This window comes from Barbus barbus (genome assembly GCF_936440315.1).
Source record: "Barbus barbus genome assembly, chromosome: 5".
Taxonomy (NCBI): Eukaryota; Metazoa; Chordata; class Actinopteri; order Cypriniformes; family Cyprinidae; genus Barbus; species Barbus barbus.
In genome coordinates, this window is record NC_136733.1 from 35,249,801 (window position 1) to 35,273,838 (window position 24,038).

The 24,038-nt window shown below is 38.3% G+C and overlaps 1 protein-coding gene across 2 annotated transcripts in view; it reads left to right on the forward strand.

Annotated features, from left to right (window-relative positions):
* Window positions 1–284: 284 nt before the first annotated feature.
* LOC306869966 (sarcoplasmic/endoplasmic reticulum calcium ATPase 1-like) overlaps window positions 285–24,038 on the forward strand; it is a 69,350-nt gene continuing 45,596 nt past the window's right edge. The window contains exons 1-3 of one of the 2 annotated variants that reach the window (XM_079416947.1): window positions 285–805; window positions 18,400–18,417; window positions 18,673–18,755. In XM_079416947.1, coding sequence (XP_079273073.1) covers window positions 688–805; window positions 18,400–18,417; window positions 18,673–18,755 — 219 coding nt within the window. In that variant the 5' untranslated portion in view covers window positions 285–687. The remainder of the gene's footprint in view (window positions 806–18,399; window positions 18,418–18,672; window positions 18,756–24,038) is intronic. The other variant, XM_079416946.1, reaches the window with a different exon arrangement.

The window sequence follows — 24,038 nt, forward strand, 5'->3', positions numbered from 1 at the left end:
TTATCCCTTGCATGCTGTAAACACTACGCACTGATCTATGCATCGAGTAAACAAACGCTAAGGCAGTTTGTAAATGCCAAAGGCTTCTCCACTTTGTTTCATTTGTCACGGCCAGTTAATGGTTAACATCTTCCAGCTATATTAATCAGATTCTGAGGCAATCTTGACACAAGTTTGAGCTGTGACGGCTTGGCAAGCTCACAGATGACGCGCTCGGAGTCACCTCGACAGCTTCCTTCATCCACGACACCGTTTTATTCTCCTCCTGACGCGGAAATTAGGTTGGCGCAGTTCTCTATTACGGCGGTTTTTCATTTTCATACACACACACCGAGAACGTGAGCTGCTGCCTTTCTCTTCTCTCAGGTAACGCGAGCCAATAAGCGGTGCTCAAACGCACAAGCTCACGGAAAAAGAGGCGGGAACCTCGCGCACCTTCAGAGGACGCGGAGCGCGTGCGCACGCACTCACATCGCTCGAGCGCGAACCGAGCAGCAGCTTCACGGGTCTCAAACCGGCGGCTTGCAGAAGGAGCAGGTGGACGTCTGCGCAGACTACCACCTCCGCTTGGCGGTCTGAAAGCACCTCGGTGGAAATTTGGCCACTTCTCGCAGCCCGTCAGTGATCTCGGTGTCATTTGTCACAAATACATGCCGTTCAAGTGCTCGTAGTAAACAGTTCCTCGAGATGGAAAACGGCCACACTAAATCTGCATCAGAAGTTTTAGCAAACTTCGGTGTGAACGAAAACACTGGACTCACGCTGGAACAAGTGAAAATAAATTTTGAAAAATATGGACCAAACGGTGAGTAAGCTCTCGTGTATTTACAGTACCTGGCTGTTTCTAAGTGTTTAACGTTAACGTACTTGTGCCGTTAGAGTTGAGGATAAGCAGAACACACGGAAGAAACTTGTTCTTTATTTTCTGAAGCTTTTATCTCTCTTAAATCCTAAGAAATGGGAGAAGAGGAGTTTCCAGCTTGGTGAGGTGCATTGCTGATGAGATCTCAGAAATGATGGATTATGATACAGCCTCTTAAAGTAACGTTGACATCATAAGCACATATTATGAAGCTTGTGCTATGCACAAGCCTGACTATGAAGAGAAATTGCTTATTTCTGTAAGTCTTAATGTATAATCATGAAGTCATATCAGCCTTGCTGTCTTTTATGACATGGGACATTATGACCAAGGAGACAGACATTTTCCATTCACCCTCTTTTATGACCCTTAGTTTCAATCCAAACTGATTTGCTCTCTGTAATGTACCTGGCCTTGAGCCTCAGAGTGGAAAACCCTCTGTTGATGTGGCTTGCAGGATTGAGATGCAAGTGTCCACGTCCTGCAGGATTTTAGACACCCCTCATTATGAGCCACCATCTCACGCACTCATTGAGCCGCAGAGGTTTTTGGCTCAAAGGCATGTGCAGGGAATAGCCTTCCCTTTGAAAAGGAAATATTGTTTCACGAGATAAAGAGCTAGATAATGTACCAGTGACCAGCATTATAGAACTTGAGAAACCTGTTTTCTACTTCCTCGGTGAGACAAAATGTTCACGTAGAAACAGTGCGCGTCAGGTTACGTTGCCCTACTACTGTTTGTTTCAGAGGAGACTCAAAAAGAGCTTTTTTTGTTACGTAAGAATATACTGTAATAAAGTATTCTGTTGTACTTTATTAAGGATAGTGGCACAAGCTGTGTATCTAATAAGATAACAATCTTTACATTTCCATGTCCTTATAATGATGATGAGGATATGTGAAAATACAGTGCCACTTCAGATGATAGAAAATACAGTAAGAATTATATATATATATATATATATATATATATATATATATATATATATATATATATATATATATATATATATAGATATATATATATATATATATATATATATATATATATATATATATATATATAATTCTTACTGTATTTTCTATCATCTGAAGTGGCACTGGTAGCTTTATTTGTTCGGTTCACAGCTGTGCATCGCATGATTTATTTTGGAGGGTCGAGTAATTGAGAGCATTATATAATGACATGAACAAGCATGAAAGTGTGTTTGCCCCATATGTCATGTTTTTAATACCCAGGTTACCCAGGCACTCACTTCTTTCTATCTATCAGTATAGTTTTTCTGATGTGTAATCTTGCACTTGATGGAAGTGACTCTGAACACTTTGTTTTTGAAAAGCAGTTTGATTTGCCGTTGTTGCTTATTTCAATCTCCATGACAGAATTTGCACTTTGACGCATGACACATTTGCCACTCTAACACTTCATTAACTTTTGTTAATACAATAACTGCATGCTTGATATTCAAATAAGAACAGTGACACTTCCAAATGAACACACAGAAGATATCGTATCTGCAACTGTCATTTATTACAGAATGAGCTAGTGCCAGTGTGACAACCCATCAGCGATTAATAAAGAATGCCCCTCGCATAAGATCTCCCTGCAGACTCCACTGCTGCATAAGCACAACATCCCGTGACTTTCCACTTGGGTCAGTTAAAGTGACAGACACATTAACTCATTATATACACACTCAGCAATACTCAATTTTAGCTGGCCTTTCTTTGTTGTAGGACTGCTCGACATTAGATGTTTGAAGAAGGTTCTTCTTTAAGATGGACAAAGATTAGGTATGACTTGATCCCGAGGAAATGTCCTTTGCAACAACTCCAACCACACAAACGTGCAAGAGGCAGTAAACAGTAGAGTGGATATTTGCGTGGTAGTTTGTGTCTGGCTAGAGATGTTTTGTAACATGATTTGGTTGAGACATTATAGCAGCCCTGAGGCCGACGTTTACTTAATGGAAAAAGTTTACATCTTGTTGTAGATGATGTCTCTCTCGCTTTGAGCTGTCAACTTCCTGTTTGATATGCAGCTGAATGCCGCAGGGAATACCCTTCCGTCTTTGACCTTATTGCACCCAGTGTTTAACATTGCTGTGAATTAGCTGGTTTGTATTTTTGTGTATGTACATCTGCTTTCTAAATGCATTTATTAATCAAAGTTGTGTTATCTCCATTTGACCTTGAGCTTTAAAGTGACAGGTGTTGCTCTGAACAGTGATGCCTTTTGACGGTTGTTCCACTTTAAGTGATTAACTGATTTACCTGTGTTCTCTAGTGCTCTTTTTCTTTTCAAATTTTGTCTCACTCCCTTGTTTATATGCATTTTGTGTATGGAACAGAGTCCTTTTGTCCAAAGCCTCTGTGTTTGTTTTATGTGTGGGTGGGAAATGCTCCAAACCCTTTTGAGATTATTCTGACACGCTGGCACGTTATTAATGCTGGCGAACAGGAGGTTTTGTTTACCATTAAGCCATTAATCATTACTGCATATTAGCACCCACATGTTGTTTTCCCCCAGAGGTATTTCTGACACAGACTTTTGCATGATGCATCCAACATCAGAATCCATCAGAAAACATCCCCCTTTCCTCTCTTTCTGTTCTTTGGGAAATCCCTTATAAAGTTACAGCAACATTCCTTGTAATGATGCATGACTAGATCATACAGACTTCGGCATAACATACTAATAGCAGTATAAACAGTTTTGCAATTGCACTTTGCACTGTACATCTTTTAACTTCCTTAAAAGGAGTGCTAGGGATAGTTCACCCAAAAGTGAAAATTGTCAGGACCTTTTTTTTTTTTTTTTTTTTTTGTGGATATTTTGAGAAATGTTTTGTTTATACAGTACAAGTCACTGGCAACCATTTGGTTAGCATTCTTCAAAAAAAGCTTATTTTATATTTTGCAAAAGAAACAAAGTCTTACATCAGTGACATGTGGTTGAATATTTGCTGACAGAATTTAAATTTTTGTGTGAACTATCCCTTTAAAATGAGTTTAAATGAGCTCTTTACCGTAGTATCTTCCTGAGTAAATTAACATGAAAAATGAGTTTAAATTTGCTCTTAACTCTTTACCATTTTTTACATTGTCAACTAGGGCTGCACGATTAATCGAAAAAAAATCACGATCTCGAATTCATACATAAATGCGATCTCATTTCTAAATGACGGCGATTCACTTCCGTGTATTTCCCTGCATTCAGATCATGCTGCATTCATGCGTTATTGGTCACTCACACAATAACAAAACACTATTAATTCACCAATCAATCATAAATCTCGATCACTTTTCTCCTCTCCCTCATTGGCCACATTCCGCTGTCACTCACGTGACGTGTAACAAGGCGGCAGACCTAAACGGAGTCAATAGGCGCGTTCACAGAATGATCACCGTATGACATCAGAGTACCACGAGAGCGATAAGAAAGCAGTCGGATCCTATAATCGCTCTTGCGGTACTTTGATGTCATACGGTGATCATTCATTCTGCGCAGCACTGCTTCCAGGGGTAGACAATAAGGGAAATTTGCCACTGGCCCTCCGGGCCAGTGTCTTTTGAAGTTCACTGGCCCAGGTCAACGCGTCGGGTATTGATCCCAATAATCACGAAAAAGAACAGTTTGCTTGAACAACATGAATAGCATTTATTTTTTTTAAGGTAGGTTTAGTGCAAAGTGCAGCAAAACTGTGCAAAAACATGAAACAAGTGCAAATAAACCTATTGCATAGGATTCATTCTCCGTAGTCACACAGCAATTCATTATATTATGTTCATACCATAGGTTTCATACACGTTAACTTTTCTCTAACTTACTTGTCTGCATATGTGGGCATTGATCTGCAGAGCTCACAGTAAACCTCTTTTTTTCTTGATCGTAGCCCCCTAGGGGTGGGCGATATGGGAAAAATATCATATCACGATTTTTTTTTTTTTAAATATCACGATTCACGGTTTTATCACAATTCTTTGTCATGTTGGTTTTACAAGTTGTCTGAGCATTACAGCCAAACTAGAAAGACAAAGCCTTTCAAGGTAACAAAAAAAAAGACATGGCAGATATTTTGGCCAAAGTGGGCGAAGATAAAAATCTTTGTTCATTCTATCTTTCTTATTAAAAAATAAGAACAAAGATACACATTACAAATACACATAATATACAAATAAAACAAACAGTGCTTTATTTTCAGGTACAATAGGTGTATTTAGCAGAGCATTCAATGAAATTGAATGAACAAATATAAAAATAAAACACTAGATAGACTGATTCCTAAAGCAACTGTATTAAAGTTTTTCAGTCAAGAATAGTGAGTGATTTTTCTCTTTGCGTTTTGTTGTTTTGTTAACGTTACATGAGTAGTTCCCCCAAAAATAAATATTCTGTCATCTGTCTGTCAATTCTGTCATGATGTTTTATTTTTATACCATCATTTTCTCAAAAGTTGTTCTGAATAAGTTTCTTTCTTCTGCTGAACATAAATGCTATTTTGAAGAAGGTGGAAAACCAAACAGTTGCTGGTCCTCAGTGATTTCCATGGGATTTTTCTTTCCTGCTATCAGGTCAATGTGGACCAGCAACTGTTTGGTTACCCTCATTCTTCAAAATATCTTCTTTTGTGTTCAGCACAAGAAATTAATAGAGGTTTGGGACAACATCTGAGTGAGTAAATAATGACAGAAATTAAATTTTAGGGTGAACTATCCCTTTAATGACAGTCGACAGCATGTTTAGTGTCCTGTCCCTTTAAGACCTGCACGCATCTAATATACAGACACGCATCCGTTTCTCTCTTAACTATTTACTTTCATTTTAGAGATAACCAACTGAGTCTGTATGTAAACCTTGTGTGTTTTGACAGTATTAGCGCAAAAGATAAGTTAGTTGAGTAATCAGGCGCTGTTACGCCGGTTTCACACTGCAAGCGTAAAGACAGGCTTTTTAGTGCGCGTGCTTCAGGTGTATCCGCTCAGAACAAGCGCACGTCAGACCAGCGCGCGAATGAAACATTTAACCAGCAAGGCTTGTGTGCAAATAATGTACTTTTGCGATCGGGAATAAGTGAAGTGTCCTGTCAGAGTAACTCTACTGCTGTATGTCGTGTTGTACAGTAAATAGAGACGGAAGCGTCAGAACTGTATTTGACATAATGTGTGCTGTAGCACGATACTACGATATTTCTTCAAAAGCAGATCGTGGAGACATTTTTATCGTCCACGATCAAAAATCGTCATATCGCACACCCCTAAGCCCAGCCAATTCCAGCGGTCTCGCCACTGGGGCTGAAACTTTCTCTGCCTTTTCTTTTCGTATTCCCTTTCGCTTTCCCTCAATTCCTCTGGTGATTCTCTTCCTTGCCTTCTCTTTTTTTTACCCGGCGTTTGGCCGGGTGATGGGGGTTTCAGAAACATGTAGCCTAGCTTAATAGTAGCTATAGGTAGGTGCTGAGCAGCAGTGTGCAGTTTGCGCGCGTAACCGCGGGAGCGAGCAAGGCGGTGCAGAGCAGACGTCACGGAGCGCATAAACCGCTGCATCTGTAACTGTCGGGATCACGTAACGTGTTAGCGGTGGTTACCGAGACGATTTAACAGAAATCAAAACACAGAACCACAGGTAATTAATGTGAAATTAGACTTTTTTTAATCGAGGCATTATTTTTACTGGCCCACCGGGCTAGTGGTTGGAGCGATCTGGTGGCCCTGACGGTTTTAAAAGCACGTCCGGGCCACCGGGCCAATTATATTGTCGACCCCAGGCTTCAACGGGGCGTCAGCATCAACGCTTTCTGGTGCTGCATGAACGGGATTGGCTAGCATCTGCGCTAGGGTATTTGCATAAGGCGATCTGATTGGCTGACGCCTGCGTTGGCGCTTGAAAAGTTTAAAAGTTTTCAACTTCGGCCGCGTGCAACGCCAGTGAAGCGACGCGAGGGACCCACAATTCAGTTCGGCAACGCTTGACGTCACTCCATTCAAATAAACGAGAGGCGTCGACGCCCCGTGTGAATGTGAATATTTTTATTTATTATTGTTAGTTCTCTTATGTTCAACAACTTAAAGCTTTAAAATTATTCACATTAAGGGGTCTAAAATAAAGAAAAGAGACCATTTTTTATTACTCCAGCACTTTATTATACTGAATGTCCTGTGGGTTTTTTTTTTTTTTTTTTTTTGAGTGCAATACATTTTGGTTTAAAAAATGTGAATCGTGTAAGAGAATCGTGATCTCAATTCCCATGGAGAAAAATCGTGATTCACAGTTTAGCAAGATTTGTGCAGCCCTATTGTCAACCAAAATCTTTTGAAAAATAAATTCCTTGTCCATTTTACTTTAATTTTAACAGGCCTTTAGAGTCATCTTTATACCTTAATGGAATCATTGTCATTACTTGCGTTTACTCATCCTCTTAGACATTATCCTGATCTGTACTTTAGGTCAAGGAACTGTAAGACTGCATATTCAGCCTCTCTCTTCATTCAGTATTTTTTGTGACGTTACGAACACTTCTGTGGTCTTCATTAACAATCAGAAATGCTCTGTCATTGCACACTGAGTCTGAAATTTTCGTCCGAAATTTTCGCACCTTAAAAAATAAATACGACCTCACGTTGTGTCAATAACGTTTAGTCGTGACGTATTGTCAAGTATGGTGACCCATACTCGAAATTGGTGCTCTGCGTTTAACCCATCCAAGTGCACACACACAGCAGTGAGTAGTGAACAAATGCACACACACACACACACACACACACGGAGCAGTGGGCAGCCATGCTGCGGCGCCCGGGGAGCAGTTGGGGGTTCGGTGCCTTGCTCAAGGGCACCTCAGTCGTGGTATTGAGGGTGGAGAGAGCGCTGGACATTCACTCCCCCCACCTACAATGCCTGCCGGCTGGGGACTCGAACCCGCAACCTTTCGATTACGAGTCCGACTCTCTAACCATTAGGCCACGACTTCCCCCCACACACTGCTTCTGAAACTTTCGTCCATCATAAAAAAATCCGTAGCATGCATTTTGATAGGAAAGGATGAGGAATGCGGAAAAACTGAAAAAATTTCGTACTCAATGTGCAATGACCTTAAGTAGGGCAAACAATCAGCACAGAAGATACTATTCTGCTCGGTTTGGGTTGTGCTGAATTGAGGCCATCTCTAGCATGTATTTCACCTGTGTGCAAAAGGAGGCCAATAGTTAGATGCTGTTGTAACTGTGGTAGACTGAACCCTCTGGGGTTAAATTCATTGTTATTGTGGTAGGGAGTAGATTTGCTTTAGTTGAAATTAGTGGTCATACTGTGTTTGAAATGACATGTCTTTATGATTTGCATTTGAGGACTGTCCAATTTTTTTCCATTTTTGTTAATCTTTTCAAACTCATAGTAGATACTAAACAATGTAATGTCCAACACTGCTAAAACAGATATTGTGTGTGTGTGTTAGAGATGCGCGGTATACCGGTACTGGAAAAGTACTGGTATATATTATATTTCAAACGGTACGATATCATAATTTTGCTCCATTCGGTATTTCATACGCTGCAGTTGCGAAATGCACCTGTTGATGGCAGTGCTTCCCAAATTGCTGCGCAAACGGTAAATGTGACAACAGAACAACACGATGGATCAAACAGATGAAAATATCAGTGCACCCGAAATTAATAAATAAAGAGCATTACTTTGGATACAAAACAGATGACAAAGGTGAAGGATCTGACCTTATTGCACCTGTATGCAAGCGTTGCTATAATCATGTTGCCATAGGGACACATCAAATCTTTTTAAGCATTTGTCGCTTGCTCATCCTGATCTTTTCAGAATTAAGAGATCGACGGGTGAATGCATCATTCATAAATTCAGATTTAATTTGAACTTTTATTTACAACTGATCAACGCACATACAGATGTAATACAGTAAGCTCAAACGTGCGTGTGTCACACGCTAGAACCAGTGAAGTTTTGATCACGTTATATATGCACTTGCACTTCATACAATCGAATATTAATTGGATTTGAGTTGAGCAAGATTTTTGCTATAATCATTTTAGTATCAATGATATGAAGGGAATGTTTCTGGCGCGCTGCCGATCAATAATATGAAGCAAGCGAGAGAGCGAGATTTATATTTAATGCTTTTTCTTTGGCTGAGTCTGAAATCTGAAAACAATCTGAGAGCGAGAGAAATAATAACGTGATTTTGAATATTACTTTTACTGTTAGAATAACACTTTACAATAAAGCAACATTTGTTGCATTAATTGCGCAACTTCAGTCTTATTTTTTTTTCTTCAAACTCAATCAAAATGTAACCTATGTTCCCTGTAGGTTTTTTGTTAGTTTGATACAAAGGTATTAAGATATGAATCTGTTTTTATTATTATTATTAATAAAATTGTTTTAAATTCACTTATCTTTTGAGGCTGGTTATCTGTAACCTATGGTATCGATTTAGTATCATTACCAGGTGTTACATTCTGGTATCGTACCGAAGCCAAAATTATGGTATGGAGCCATCCCTTGTGTGTGTGTGTGTGTGTGTGTGTGGAAGAAGCAGCTTTCTCACTTACAGCTGCGATCTAAGGACTCTATAAGAGGATGTTTGGTGTTTCGTTCTTTGTGGTGCAGAGTTTTGCGCGCCTTGCTGAAGAGCTTTTTACGTGCGATTGTGCACATGCATGTGTTTTTGTATGTCATTCAGGCAGTTGGCATGGGTAAATGACTGCTACTATACATATATACACACACAACTGGCTCGCATGTAAACATCGGAAAGACACAGAATGACCTGAGGCCATTTTTAGAGGACCCTATTCATTTTACTCTTTTGTCTCCCTCTCTCTCAAAATCAGTTGTAATGGAGATGCTTTCAAATAGTTGCATTTGTTTGGTATGGCATATCATCTGTGTGAAACTTATGCTTGGATGGTATTGTTTTCCTCTTTGTAATAACTCCCCAGTTATACCAGACCAGAATACTAAAATACTTATTACTCATACAACAGCTCTACTAATAGTTGTACTGTGTGTTTTAGAGTTTTTCGTTGTTTGATGTTTTTTAAAATGCTACAGTCATGATCAAGTGAAGCTACAGTATAAGAAGTGAAGTGTATTATTGTCACAATTTCTCAATTCTCTGTGGTTGGCCTCATGAAAACAGCACTGAGTTGTAACTTCTGTAGGCCTTCTGTAGTATACAGTACACTATCATTCAAAATTTTGGGGTCATTGTTGTTTTTGAAAGAAGACTTGTTGGCTGCTTTAATGTGATCAAAAATAGTTATATGGTAATAATGTGATTTTTGTGATTTAAAATAACCGTTTTCTGTTTTAATGTATTTTAAATGGCAAAGCTGAATTGCTTCAGAAATCAGCAATATCCTTATTTGATGCTTTAGAAACATTTCTTATTATCTTATGTTTTTATTTTATAAATAGAATGTTCAAGAACAGCATTTATTTGAAATAATTTTTTTGTAACAATATAAAAGTCTTTACTTTGACTTTTGATCAGTTTAATGCATCCTTGTTGAATAAAAGTATTAACTTCTTTAAAAAATCATACTGATCCCAAACGTTTTATACTGTAATGTTTGACATCCTGTCACATCACGAAAGGCCTCATACGTTGACCACTAAATTTTTTAATTTCATAAATGAACTTTTTCAACAAACCTAAGCACACTTAAACATTTCCTGTAGGCCAAATGTATTAGCATAACCACAAGAAAATATCATCTGCTAGTGCGGACCACAGAAAACATCCTTTGTCAGCTCTGCAAGTGGTGCATTTTCCAATACTTCTCTTAGCATCTAAAGCCATCTTTAATGTTTCAAGTTCAAATGTGACCACATCAATTCTGATTTTATGCATGCAACATACGTTGAAATCTACAGCAGTAAAATGCTGAGGTTTTTTGAAATGTCATGTTGCATTGGTACATCGTTTTACTGTAAATAAAAAAAACTGAACTCCAGCACACCCACTGCAATACTGCACACATTGAATCATCACAATGCAGAATATGTTAGTTTGTTAGAGTCAATAACTAATAGCTATTGGTTTTTATTTTTAATTTTTTCTTGCTTGTTTGAGAAAAGGAAGTAAACTGAGGCTGGAGCGTTATCATTAGCACATCTTGTGTGTGCGTGTCCGTGTGTTTGTGATCTCTTATCTTGTCACTCAGCTCTCATTCTCACCTCCCACTTGTGCTCACAGCGTCACCTCCTTGTGGCAAACCGCTCATTTGGTTTTTATTAAGCGTAATAATTTCTCTTTTCTTTCATGCTATGCTGATAAGTAGCTAGGTTGCATGCACTGCAAGAGAAAATGCTGTGTGTTCCTGTTTGTCTGTCTGCTTGTTTATGAATGAGTGTAAGTGCGTGTGTTTTTGCAGACATGGTTCTGTCTTTTCAGCTGTTGTATTTTCTCAGATCTATAGGTCAGGTAACCCTGCAGGTAATATCCATCATTGTTCAAAACTTTAACTCTTGCTGCACAATCTTGCTTTCTTAAAGAGATGATTTAGCCAAAAATGAAAGTTCTGTTCAAGTTCATTTTCTCACCCTCATGTCGTTCCAAACCTGTATGACTCTTTCTTCTGTGGAACATAAAAGATGTTTTGAGACATGTCTCAGTGTTCTGTTTTGGGGTTTTTTGTCCATACAATGGTGGTCAGTGGTCAAAACATTATTTAAACTATCTTCTACTGTGTTCTGCAAAAGAAGTTCATAAAGGTTTGGAACAACATGAGAGTGAAATGATGACAGAATTTAAAATTTTGGGTGAACTATCCCTTTAAGACCCATTAGTCAGCTAGTTGTTCAGGCAGTCCAGAGACTTGTTGGCTGTTCTTTCATTTTTTAGTGTGTGTGTGTGTGTGTGTGAACCTCAAATTCACTGTTGCTGGTGCTGTGTTTTTAAATGTGAACATCCGAAAAACATTTCTCTGAATGAGAAATGATTTATGTTGTGTGTGTATGTTGCAGATGTGAAGGTTGTTCTGTAAAACTGAGGATCACTGTGAGTGGTGTAGGTGGGTTTGCTGTACAGTGTCAGTGGAAGCGTTGTGTGAGACCAGATATTCCCCTTCAGAGAGAAAACGTATTGTTACGTAACACCTCAGACAACCAATAACAATGCTTTGAGCTGGCCGTGAAGTAGGCAATTAAATAACATTAAATATGAAATGTAAAATTAGTGATGAGAAAAGTTATGCATGTATTCCAGGTGTGCTTGAATGACTTTGAGGTATATTTAATAACACTGGTTTAAAGTAACTGTGTCTATATAACTGAGTATTATTAAACTCACTATGTACTATAAGTAGAAACTTTTTGCTTATGTCTTGTTCCAGAGATTAATGATCTTCTCATGAAATGAAGGAAAATTTGCAAATTGGCCTTAAAATATGACCATTTCTAGTGAGCAGTGTTATTTTTTGTTATGCAGTGTTATGAGCCAAATAGTTACATCCCTGTATTCATCACTCATAATTTATTTTCCATTAACTTGATACTCTACATCCCAGCCTCATACAGTACCAAGTATTGTACATAAATGTTACTAGGATGCTTACTATGCTAATGATGTCGACTCATAGGGGCGTCCATACATTCAGTGGCAAAGTGACTTGAACTTATTCTCATTTTCAGTGAGAGATGGCAATGTCAGTCTGGCAGTGTGAGTAAAAGCAGAGTTCAACTTCATGCAAATGAGTAACCACTTCCAGTGGTGGTACAGACACTGGAGCTCACATAATACATTGCCTTTTACAGTTGGAGTAGGAACGCCTGCAAGAAACCAACAGAACCTGGCAACCTCCTTTATCACTGTATGTGTGAACGCCTCTTTACGCAAAGGTTTTCCGGGCATTTTGGCCATCAATTAGAATTTTAACTTAATAATTAGCATGTTTACTCCTGTAGTGTTTAGAAGTGTTTGCTCTATGTACACATTGTCCTGCAGTCATACAAATCACATACGAGTGGATTATTAGTGATTTATTCACAATAATCAACAGTTGACTTTACAGTGTCCTTTCATTGTAGTTTCCCATCATGACTATTTTGAGCAGTAGTCAATAACTCCAGCACGATAAGTTATTTTGAGAAGCTGAAGGAGGCTTGGAACTTCTGTTTTAATGCCTGCTTTGTAAATGGCACTTAAAGCAAGGAATTATTTTATGCCTTCAACACAGTACATTGATCATAGAACTTGTTTGCATGAATTCAAACAGCGCCTTTATGTATTGAGAGTCACTTCTGATTTATAGTAGTAGAGTGTTGTTGTGTTAATTGAAGTGCGTATAAATCAAGAGTAGGATTTATGTTGTGTAACATTTATTTTGGGTGAACGTTGACAGAGAGATGCTGTTCCAACCATGTCCATGAGCCAAGTGGTCATGGCAACTACTCTTTAAACTTCATGTTTTCATGGTTGAAAGAGACAGAAACTGACAGAAACCGAAAAAGTAGATCTGAAACATCCAACAAATTTTGCATCCCATAATGTTTTTAATATATATATATATATATATATATATATATATACATACACACACACACACACACACACACATATATTGAATACATGTAATAAATCCCTAACCTCGAATATTAAACATTGGCTGGTATTGCTGTGTTTGAGCTATGGCCTTGAATGGTACTTTAATTCATTTGCCATGTTGAATGGTTGTGTGCTTTTCTGAGCAATCTGATCTTTGTCTGGTGGATGATAAATAAGGCAAAAAATAGGCTTACATTTGAAGGAGGGACTTGACTCGGATCTAGAGACCAGAATACAGTCTATATAGGTGAATAGGATGGAGATTTTCATAGGTGGTGGATTTTTTTTAACCAATACGGTTAGTATTGGATACATAATTGTGCATTCTCATTTTCTTCTATTTTTACATTTAGATGACTCTTGCTGTTATCTAATGCTTACTTATAGGTAATCTTCAAAGTCACAAAGTCTTAAAATAGGCTATTTTTTCATACTGCAATGTGATGCCTACATTCACTTGTTGCATTAATCTGTTAGATTTTTTTATTTGCTTTTATTTAGATGTAAAGAGTATAGAATTGTAATTTTGTCCATAACATAAAAATAACTGATGGTATCATTATCAGCCAGAATTGTAAAATTGGTGCATCATTACATTTCACTTTAATATATTCGACTCAATATATTGTGAACAAATTCATCCTTGCCTATGTTTGTTTGTTTATTTATTTAATTTTGACCTCGTAATGTTTAAAGTATCATGAGTCGATTCGTTCATCTGCCTCTGTTTTTGAGTGCAGAGCTCAGAGCCCTACATTTTTTTGTTTTGATAAGCTCTTACAATACAGAAGAAAGGATATGTTGACACTTTTGTTTCAATGTGTTTATGATCAGTGGAATTGAAACATACTAGGTTGTGATAGTAATGGTTATTATTATTTTTTCCCACCCATTGTTGTTTTAGAGGTCAAAGTTTTTTGCTAAAAGATTTTTTGAACAAGATTGTATGGCACTTTGGAATCATATGCAGTAGTAAGACTGGGCTCATTTATTTTAGGAGGTAAACAAGTTCAGGTTAGCTGTGAGTTCTGCTGGGTCACACTTTCACTGCATCCTACCGTGTGCTGCCATGCTCTCGCTTGTCCTCCTACTCCCCTGGGTACAGACGTTACAGGCTCTGTGTGTTGTTGGCAACTGTTTCCAGGAAGTGTTTCCCCTCTCCCACTGACTGGTGTGTAAACAGACTGCCACTTGTTTTCACTTACTGTGTGGTTGTAGAGTGAAAGAGAGAGAGAGAAAGATAGTTGAAAAAGAGGGTGGAAAAGTAGAGCAAGATGAATTTAAAGGGGGACAACAAAAGCAAGCTTGTGTGTGTGTTTGTTATGCATGAGGGCAGGGTGAAGTCACGATGTAGCAATGTGCCTGGGCCAGACAAGCAGACACAGCCCAGATGACTCTGAGGGAATCCTTGGCACACCCGAACAGGGAACCCCTTCCATCCCTCCTCTCTTTCTCTGTATTTCCCACCCTCCTTCCTCCCACAAAGGTTGTGTTTGTGTTCAGACCAATGGTCGGGCACAAAAATACAGCGAATTAGTTTCTCACTGAGAATGATGGAAACTTGGGGCCATTTCTCCCCTTGTCCTGCCACCCACTTTTTCCACACCACTGGAGGAACATGCTGCTGCTCTGCGAGGGGATTACTTTCCACAACATACTTCAGATGAGTTCATATTCCTCTTACATAATATCATGTTGAATTAGAGCTGAAGCCGCTACAGTTATCATGAGCAGCAGACTGTGCCAGTGGGTTCAGGATTCAAAAAAGAGACCTGCAGTCTTTTGATGCTGTGAAGAGAAAGGTGCCTCAAGATGAATCAGAGAAATGCACGGTTCTAAGCTGACCAGGTGTCTCAGTGCAGATGCAGAAATTGAATTCTGTTCGAAATATACAGTAAGAGGATGGTTTTCAATGGCTCATCGAATGGTCACTGACGTCTTATTGAGGTCAGTGTCAAGTAGAATACACAGCAGATATACCATAAGATAGTTTGATGATATTTTTAGGAGATTGCCGTTTACTTTGTTTGTTAATGTTCTGAATGAACTAGAACATTCTACTCGCATTCTCAGAAATATACAATTCTGAAATGAATACTTTAATTCAGCAAGGATGCATTAAACAGAAACAGTAAAAACTTATGTTACAGAAGATTTATTTTTAAGATAAATTCTGTTCTTTTGAACTTTTTTTAAATCAAAGAATCAGCAAATAAAGATTGGGAATGATTTCTGAAGGAATGTAACACTGAAGACTGATGTAATGGCTTCTGAAAGTTCACATGAGTAAATTACATTTTAAAGTATATATTAAAATAGAAAACTGTAATAACATTTCATAATATTGCTGTTCTTACTGTATCTTTCAAAAAAAACAAAATCATACTAACCCCATACTAGCTAATTTTGAACTACAATTCTAAATCGAATTGGGGGGGGGAAACAAATCTGAAATACGAAATTTTAAAGCTCAAAATTCTTAAGTAGATATTTCAGAGCTGCAATTCAAAATTCTAAATGGAATAAAAATGTAATTCATAATTCTAAACCACAAAATTCTGAAATACTTGGTTTTAAACATTAATAAAACTTGTTTTTAAACATAAATCAGAAGCAGACATTTTGCACTAGAATATTATGAAATATGTTTTAAAGTAGAATTTTTTTAATCCATAAATCAAAATATTGAACAGATTTGATAAGGTCAGACAGTGCTTCTTTAGCTGGAAATTCAGAGGAGCAAGAAAAACTGTATGGGATACTCTTGCTTCCTGCAATTTATGCACAGGGCCCCTAAAGAGAAAAGAATGACTCAGTTATCGAAGCAATTGAAGTACATCACTGCACTTATATCACATAGACGGAGCTCTCGACTGCAGATTCTCAGGCTCTCTAGTACAGACAGATCTCATAGCCTGAGGAAAGATGAAGAGAAGAATCTGCTCTGTTCTTCAAAGCAGAACATACTCTTTCATGCCTTTCACCCTCCCTCTCATTCACTTTTACATCTGAAGAAGTCTCATTCGTCTTGTTTAATTACGAAAAAACGTTAAAAAGCTGAATAAGACCGAACATTATTAAGTAAACAGGCGGTCATGATTTCTTGTATTTTTCCCCCATATATATTTTTTCCAAGTGTTGCTGGAAATTCAGTCATTGATGGGCCAAATGTTTGCGTTAAGACTGTTTGGATGTGTGCCGCCTTTTTTGAAAGGGAAATGGCAATCTTAATGCTTTACCGCTGTGTAATTTCACTGCTGCAGGTCTTCTGCTTTGAGCCAATTTCATCTTGGTTTCCACTGCACTTGCATTGAGCCTGTTCCCAACTGCAGAGCCGTGAAGACGTCATGACTTGCTTGACCTGTTCCCAGCCTTTCCCTGAATGTATGATTGTGAGACAAAAGGAAGCAAATATTTGTCTCAATAAGGCAGGGAAGCCCCCTTTCCATTAGTCATAGTCAGTGACAAAGGCAAGTGCAATCAAGTTGTTCTTGGTTATCAGAACTGATGTGGATGCAGCTTTCACTCTAAACAGAATGTCAGGGAAACTCCTGATAGTATCCGCACAACGCAAGGCTAAACTTGACCTAAGTACACACAAACACATGCTTGTTGGAATTCAGGAACACCCTGTATTTTCTCTCGCTATCTTTTGGGTCGGTTCCAAGGATTTTCCATTGTGCTTTCTCTAGGTCCATTCATGAACAGTCTCCCAGAAACAAACTGTTCTTGTACACTTCGGCGTACATTTTGTCATTTGTGATTAGTTAATGAAAGCACTTAATAGTCGCACCTATAGCAGCAATCAGTCTGAATTGATTATTAATGAGGCCACTCTTTCCCCACGCAGACGGACATGCATGCTAAACGGCTGTGAATCCTCAAGATTTCAGAGTAGAGCCTCAACAAAGAGGGCATCTGTGTTGTAATTATGATGCGTGCGTGTGAAAGAGAGAGGTCCGTGAAGCTCCGCCCCCTCCCACTCTCCACATGCTCTTCGGCTCCCACACGCTCTGACTCGAGAACCTTCTAGAACTGACTAAACAGCAGTGTGTAGGCCACAGAGCACATCTATGTTGTATGATTCTTGTACAATGCCAGAAATGTTTGTTTCATCATGAAATTCTCCCTCTTTGAGAAAGGAAGCACATTCACTAAGCAAACGCCATCACAGTTGCTGGTCCATCTGTACATTTGTCCACCCCAGATGATATTCTTTGCATGCAAAGGTTGTGGTTTACATTTAGTGAGCCGTTTGTACCTGTTTTGTTTTGTTTTGTTTTTTGTGACAAGTGAGGATGCACTGATATTATAATTCCGGCCCATACCTATAAGCAGATAATTTTATTGGCCAATAAATTATAAATATCTGATATTAGTATTTTGTCACATAAAATACATAAAGAATAATTTGATATAAAAGTTAATGTGTACAAGTTTATTTATGATGGTGTATTTATTGTGGCATTAAAATGTATACATTGTTGAAAAATTATATATTTTGATATATAACATCATTCCTGCCCCTTTTTTCTACAATCAACCTTTTGTGTTTTTAAAGATGAACTTTAAGTGAGTGTTAGATGCTGCAAAGGTGTTGCAGCTTGTTTTGCAATGTAGGAATCTTTTCAGGGAATAGCTCAGACACTGCAAAAATCTCATATCTATTCTGCAAAGAGAAGTAGTCCATTAATCCTAAATCAATAATTGTCTACGCTAATCTGTAATCTTCTAGTTTAGTATTGCGCTGCATGTCTCCGTTTAACATTCAGGCAAAAAATTAAGCTAACTCGCACTATCACAGGCAATGCAGTGTGATGTAAAAGAAACTGTTTAAACACCGTTTTTACTGTATGGACTTTCTAACAGAATACCCTCTGTTTTGTCCTCTCTTTTTCTCTCTCTCTCCCTCGTACCCTGCCTCTCATTCCACAACGGATTGCCTCGCCGTGTTTTGACTGACAGAGCTCCCAGCCGAAGAAGGTAAATATTGATCTTTCCATCATGTTGTTACTGCTCTCTCTTTATGGGTTGCACCGTTAGCACAGGCTCAGTCATTCAGTTTTACTAGAGAGAGTTAAACTTTAAGACTTACTTTAAGACTATGCACACATGCACAAACACATGCACTGCGTTACAGCTGTGTGGTTTAACCTGACACCCACTTGTCATTGAATACTTAAACATTTTGTCTGTCTATCGGTCTGTTTGTCATTCTCATATTTGTCTCTCTCACAGGTAAATCACTGTGGGATCTGGTGGTGGAGCAGTTTGAGGACCTCCTGGTGAGGATTCTGCTGCTGGCAGCCTGCGTGTCTTTCGTAAGTGACTTACTTTCTGGTTTAAATGCGATTCAGAAATTGTATTTTATTCCCAGCACAATAAATAGTATGACAGCAGACCCCACCATAAGTTTTATAGCAGTTATAGTTCATGCAGTTGGTGAGGTAATGCAGAAAACAAGACAGAATTAATTGCCATCACCATTTATCATATCCAGTTTGCATTCTGGTGTGCTAAACCTCAAATTTCACTAAATTATTGTCAATAATCAGAGCACAGAAGATAGATCAAGTGAGAGAGGGATTTTTTATGAATCTCCCCTTTTCATTTTTTTAAATGTCTATTTGTAGTCAAATGATATATGTAAAACCCTCGCCAGGACTCATTTGTGTGGTTTAAGGTCATTTACCTGAGTGTCTTGTGCTTTCACTAGAGAACACAGGTAAATGAATGAGGTGACTTTAAGTCAAAGCTCATTTGTCCATAAACCATGTCAGAAAACTCCAAAGAAACTAGATGTGCACTCAGCATTCTTTTCAGTTTGGCCTTGGAAAGAAAGCATCTTCAGCGTTGCACATTTATCACCTGCAAGATTGTTATAGCACAGGGGTGGTGAACATCGGTCCTGGAGAGCCTGGAGTTTTGCTTCAACCTTAATCAAACACATCTGAACAAGCTAATCAAGGTCTGAACGGTTACTAGGAAGCTGCAGGCAGGTGAGTTTTAATTAGGGTTGGAGCTGAACCCTGCAGGTCTGTGGCTCTCCTGGACCGGAGTTCACCACCCTTGGTATAGCAGCTTATCTCAATGGTGTTACGTCAGGTATAAGTCTTTGAATTAGAGCTGTGTAAAAATGCATACTTTCATTATCGACTACACGATTGAAGAAGCACTGTACAGTACGACTCATTTAGGGTCTGATTTACCAAACATTTGATACGGAGCGTACACACTTATGTAGATGCAGCACAACTGAATGGGACCGAACAATCATTTTTCAAAGCTGAAGTATTTTTAAATTGACACGTTATCCTAAAAATGCAATGATCATGGTGCAAGATACAGAAAAACATTGCGAGACAGGGTGCAAATAGGATGAATTTAGAAACACAAATCATCTTGCAATTGTAGTGTCGAAAGTCTAACAGCCGTCTCACCCTCTCAGCTGGCTGAAATTTTCTCTGAGAAGTTACGTCTGTAAATTCATGCCAGTTAAAGACCCACAGCTAAAAATATTTAGAATAACCATAGCTATAATAATATGTACTTCCTTTTAAAAGTTTGAAATAAGTAATATATTTTATGCTTTTAAAAGAATCTCTTATGCTCATCAAGACTACATTCATTTGATCTAAAATACAGTGAAAAGTGTAGCGTTGTGAAATCTTATTGCAATTTTAAATAACTGTTTCATATTCATATTTAATGTTTTAAAATTCTGTTTATTTAAAATACATCTGTCACTTTTTATCATTTTATTGTATCCTTGCTGACTTTATCTTGCTGTCTCTAAACTAGGATCAGATTTGAGTAGATTAGACATGAGTAGTAAACTAGAGTAGATAAACTATCCTTATGCTGTGATGTAATGATTGAGTTGCTGTGGTTCTGTTGAGCAGGACACCAGACTTTCCAAAACTCTGACTTGTTATACTGGTGAGCACAGTCTGTTTTTCTTATTATTGAATTTACCTTTTTATGAACTTTCCGTCTGACTTGTAGCAACAGGGGCCACAGTCGAACCACTCCAGCCCCCCGCCGTTCTGTGAGAGTAATATAACATGAGAGCGCACACGCTCTTCACGCGCAGTGGAACGGATAGTCAGACGCACTGCTGTGGTTTTTGTGTACATGCTTTTTGTTTCCAGACATCTGCGTTCAGTGTCTTCAAGTACAATGAGCTCTGCTCATGTCATTTATCATTGTGTCTTTCATCCATACTTTTATTGTCTTAACCGTGGTTAAATTCTATGAGGCGAGCACCAGTCTTCCGACCACTGGAGTCCTGTGGAACACTTGAAACTGATAAAAAAATATTGCATTAGACCTCCCAGAAAGCCTTGTGTGTGTTTGTGTGCTGGACAAATACAATGGTGCAATGGAAATACTCTGGGGAGTTCAGCCCAGCCTTGGAACTCATTTGTGTGCCTTTTGAATATATTAAAATCTTTAGCATTCAGATTTCCTGACTTTTTTGCATGTTATGAGAACAAAGCCGTCGGTATCTAAGCGACGGGGGAGCTGCAGTGGCAAAAATGTAGTTTTTATTTTTTTATTTTATTTATTTTGTGAAGTGTTGTGTTATGAGGGTATGATAGCCTGGCTTATTCTAGAACAGCATGTGCTGGGAATTAGAGCTGTTGGATGGAAACAAACAGATCTACATGTGCAGCCATGCGACTGCTGGTCCCAAAACGCCCGAAATGGTTGCCCATTTTAATTTCATTCCAGATAACTAGCTGTATTGCTTCTGTCCTGATTAAGTTTTTCATACCTTTTCTGTCATCTTTAATTTCAGGTCAGCTGTTTCAAATATCCTTCTTGCGTAGATCTTGTCCGTGCATTACTGGTGTACAGCGCTCTCCGCATTATCAGTCAAGGCTTTAGAAGATCTCTGGCAGATTGTACGTCAGTAAAATGTCATTTAGCTATTTTCTATTAGACCTCAATATAAAATGAGAATCTTTCACACTCGAGACTCCAGCACAACACTGCACGTCATCAGAGAAAAGGTCACTTGAACAATGGATAGACTTCCTGTATTTGAATGGTAAAGAGTGTGCCCACCGAGAGGATCTTCCATTTGATGATTTGAGAAAAGCTTCTCAGTGGAGCAGTTTTAAAGGAGTTTTTATGCTTCCAGGGGTGAGAAGTTATGAATTTAGGTACCACTTTAATATGTGTGGTATAGTATTCACTGTACTTTCAGTTCATTAAAGTGAAGTTGGGAGTTTGTGTAGGCCATCAAATACTAAAACCGCAAAATAAACCTCAAATCACAGTATGCCCAATAGTTGTCAATTGGCTTGTAATTACAAGGGGAATGATTTCATGGTATCTTAAAGGGATAGTTCACACAAAAATGAAAATTCTTTTATCGTATACTCACCCTACATATCTTTTAGAACCTGAATGACTGACTTTCCTCTGTGGAACACAAAAGAAGACGCTTTGAAGTCTTTGAAAAGTGTTCAATCTAATAGTGGTTTGTTTGCTATTGTTTGTAAGCAGAACCGATCTAGTCAGTCCGTTTGTCTTCTGTTTAAAGTGTAAAAACTCGAGGGAATGCAGAAAGGATCTACAGTCTACTGAAATTTATGAGTGAATGGACCTCAGTCAAGTCACCCAGAGCCATGACTTGACAGGATTTAGCTGAGCACTGTGATCTCTCATCTATGTGGCTTTTCTCAATATTTCAGTAATTGTCATCTTTCCACCCATTTTGTTTTATGAACTCCTTTTTGCTCTTCGTCACTTTCTCATTCTGCCTCCTTGACTATTTTTGGTCTTTGCATTCACCTGCCCATCTTATTTCATGGTTACTCAGTGACTTAAAGACGCTTATGCTTGGGACTCATCAGTTTGTAATGAAAGGTTAAAGACAGACTGCTCTATAACTGATCTGTGTCAGTAAGTAAGTTGCTTAGATTTAGGGAGAAGGTGTATGAATGTATGAATGCATAATATGAAAGAGGTCTGTGGAGGACACCAGGAAAACTTAAAAAAAAAAAAAAAAAATGTACATGAAGTGCCTAAAATTGTTAGTGTATTCATGGCCATACAACTTAGTCCCTCCCTTATTTTTTTTATTTTTTTTTGTCATTACTCTCTTCCGCTCTCTATTCCTCTCCTTCATTTTTTACTTTATAGGGTTAGTTCACCCTAAAATGAAAATTCTGTCTTTAATTACTCACCCTCATGAAGTGCTGGGCGGTATGACCAAAAATTTATATCACGGTATTTTTCAAAATTATACCGGTTTCACGGTCTATGACGGTATTTATTTTTTTCATGCATGACCGGGTGTTAACCACATATTCTACTGATTGAAAGAGGAAATACTGTAGTGGACTGACTTAGAATGTCATGATGAGTGAATAAAATTCCTCATTAATAGTGACTAAACACCACCCATTAATACATGTTAACCACCTGATAAAATCAACATGCATAACTAAAGAGGGGCTATGTGGTGGTTTTGGCTATTATTTTTTTGTCTCATGCAGCGCACTGCCTGAGTAAAAAACTAAAAACGTTAGTATTAAATCCGAACGTTGTTTAAACGACTGGTATTGCGGTATTTTAAAAATTCATATCATAAGAAAAATAAACACCGGTATTCGGTATGAACTGGTGTACCGCCCAGCACTACCCTCATGTCGTTCCCATAAGACCTCCATTCATCTTCGGAACACAAATTAAGATATTTTTGATGAAATCTGAGAGCTCTCTGACCCTGCATAGACAGCAACACAAATTATATGTTCCCAGACCCAAAGATAGTAGGAACATTAGTAAAACAGTCCATGCGACATCAGTGGCTCAACTTCAATTTTATGAAGCTACGAGAATACGTTTTGTGTGCAAAGAAAGCAAAAATAACAATTTATTCAACAATTCTTTTCCCCAAGATCTTCCACCATTTTGGAGAGTACCACGACACATGCTCGCTTTCTCCTGAACATAATCAATGTAATCAGTTGTTTACGTTCATGAGAAAGCACACTACGTTTCTGGGTCTGGGAACATATAATTTGCGTTGCTGTCTATGCAGGGTCAAAACTTTCATTTTGGGTTGAACTAACCCTTTAAGGCATCCAAAAAGTCACGATAGTTTGTAGCTGCTTCAAACGATTCTTTTAAAGAAATTGTTGGCTTCTAGTGCCATTGAACAAATCTTTTAGGTGAGCTCGCTCCATACATTTCGGGAGTTTCGAACTCTGATATGAAGTTGAACAGATGAACACTTTCAGAAAGTAATTAACTTCAAGGCTGTCTCTGCATTCTATTCCAGCTGGAGTTACACTCTAAATTTACCTTATCATGCATATTGCATGAAACGCTTTTTAGCTTATAAGGTAACTTGGGTTTTTTCTGAAAATGCCTCCCACCTCGAACTCCCACATACAGTATCTGCCCAGGGCATGTACCTAATGGCATGATTTCACTGGAATATTTGTAATGGGTGTGGAATGATCCAGTATCTCATTTCATAACATTCAAAGGCTGATGTTTATTGTGCTATTTATTTAACAGTGGTACTGTCGGGTCCTCGGGGTTCAACGGAAAGGACTTTTTCAGTTGTTTATTAGTTTTAATAC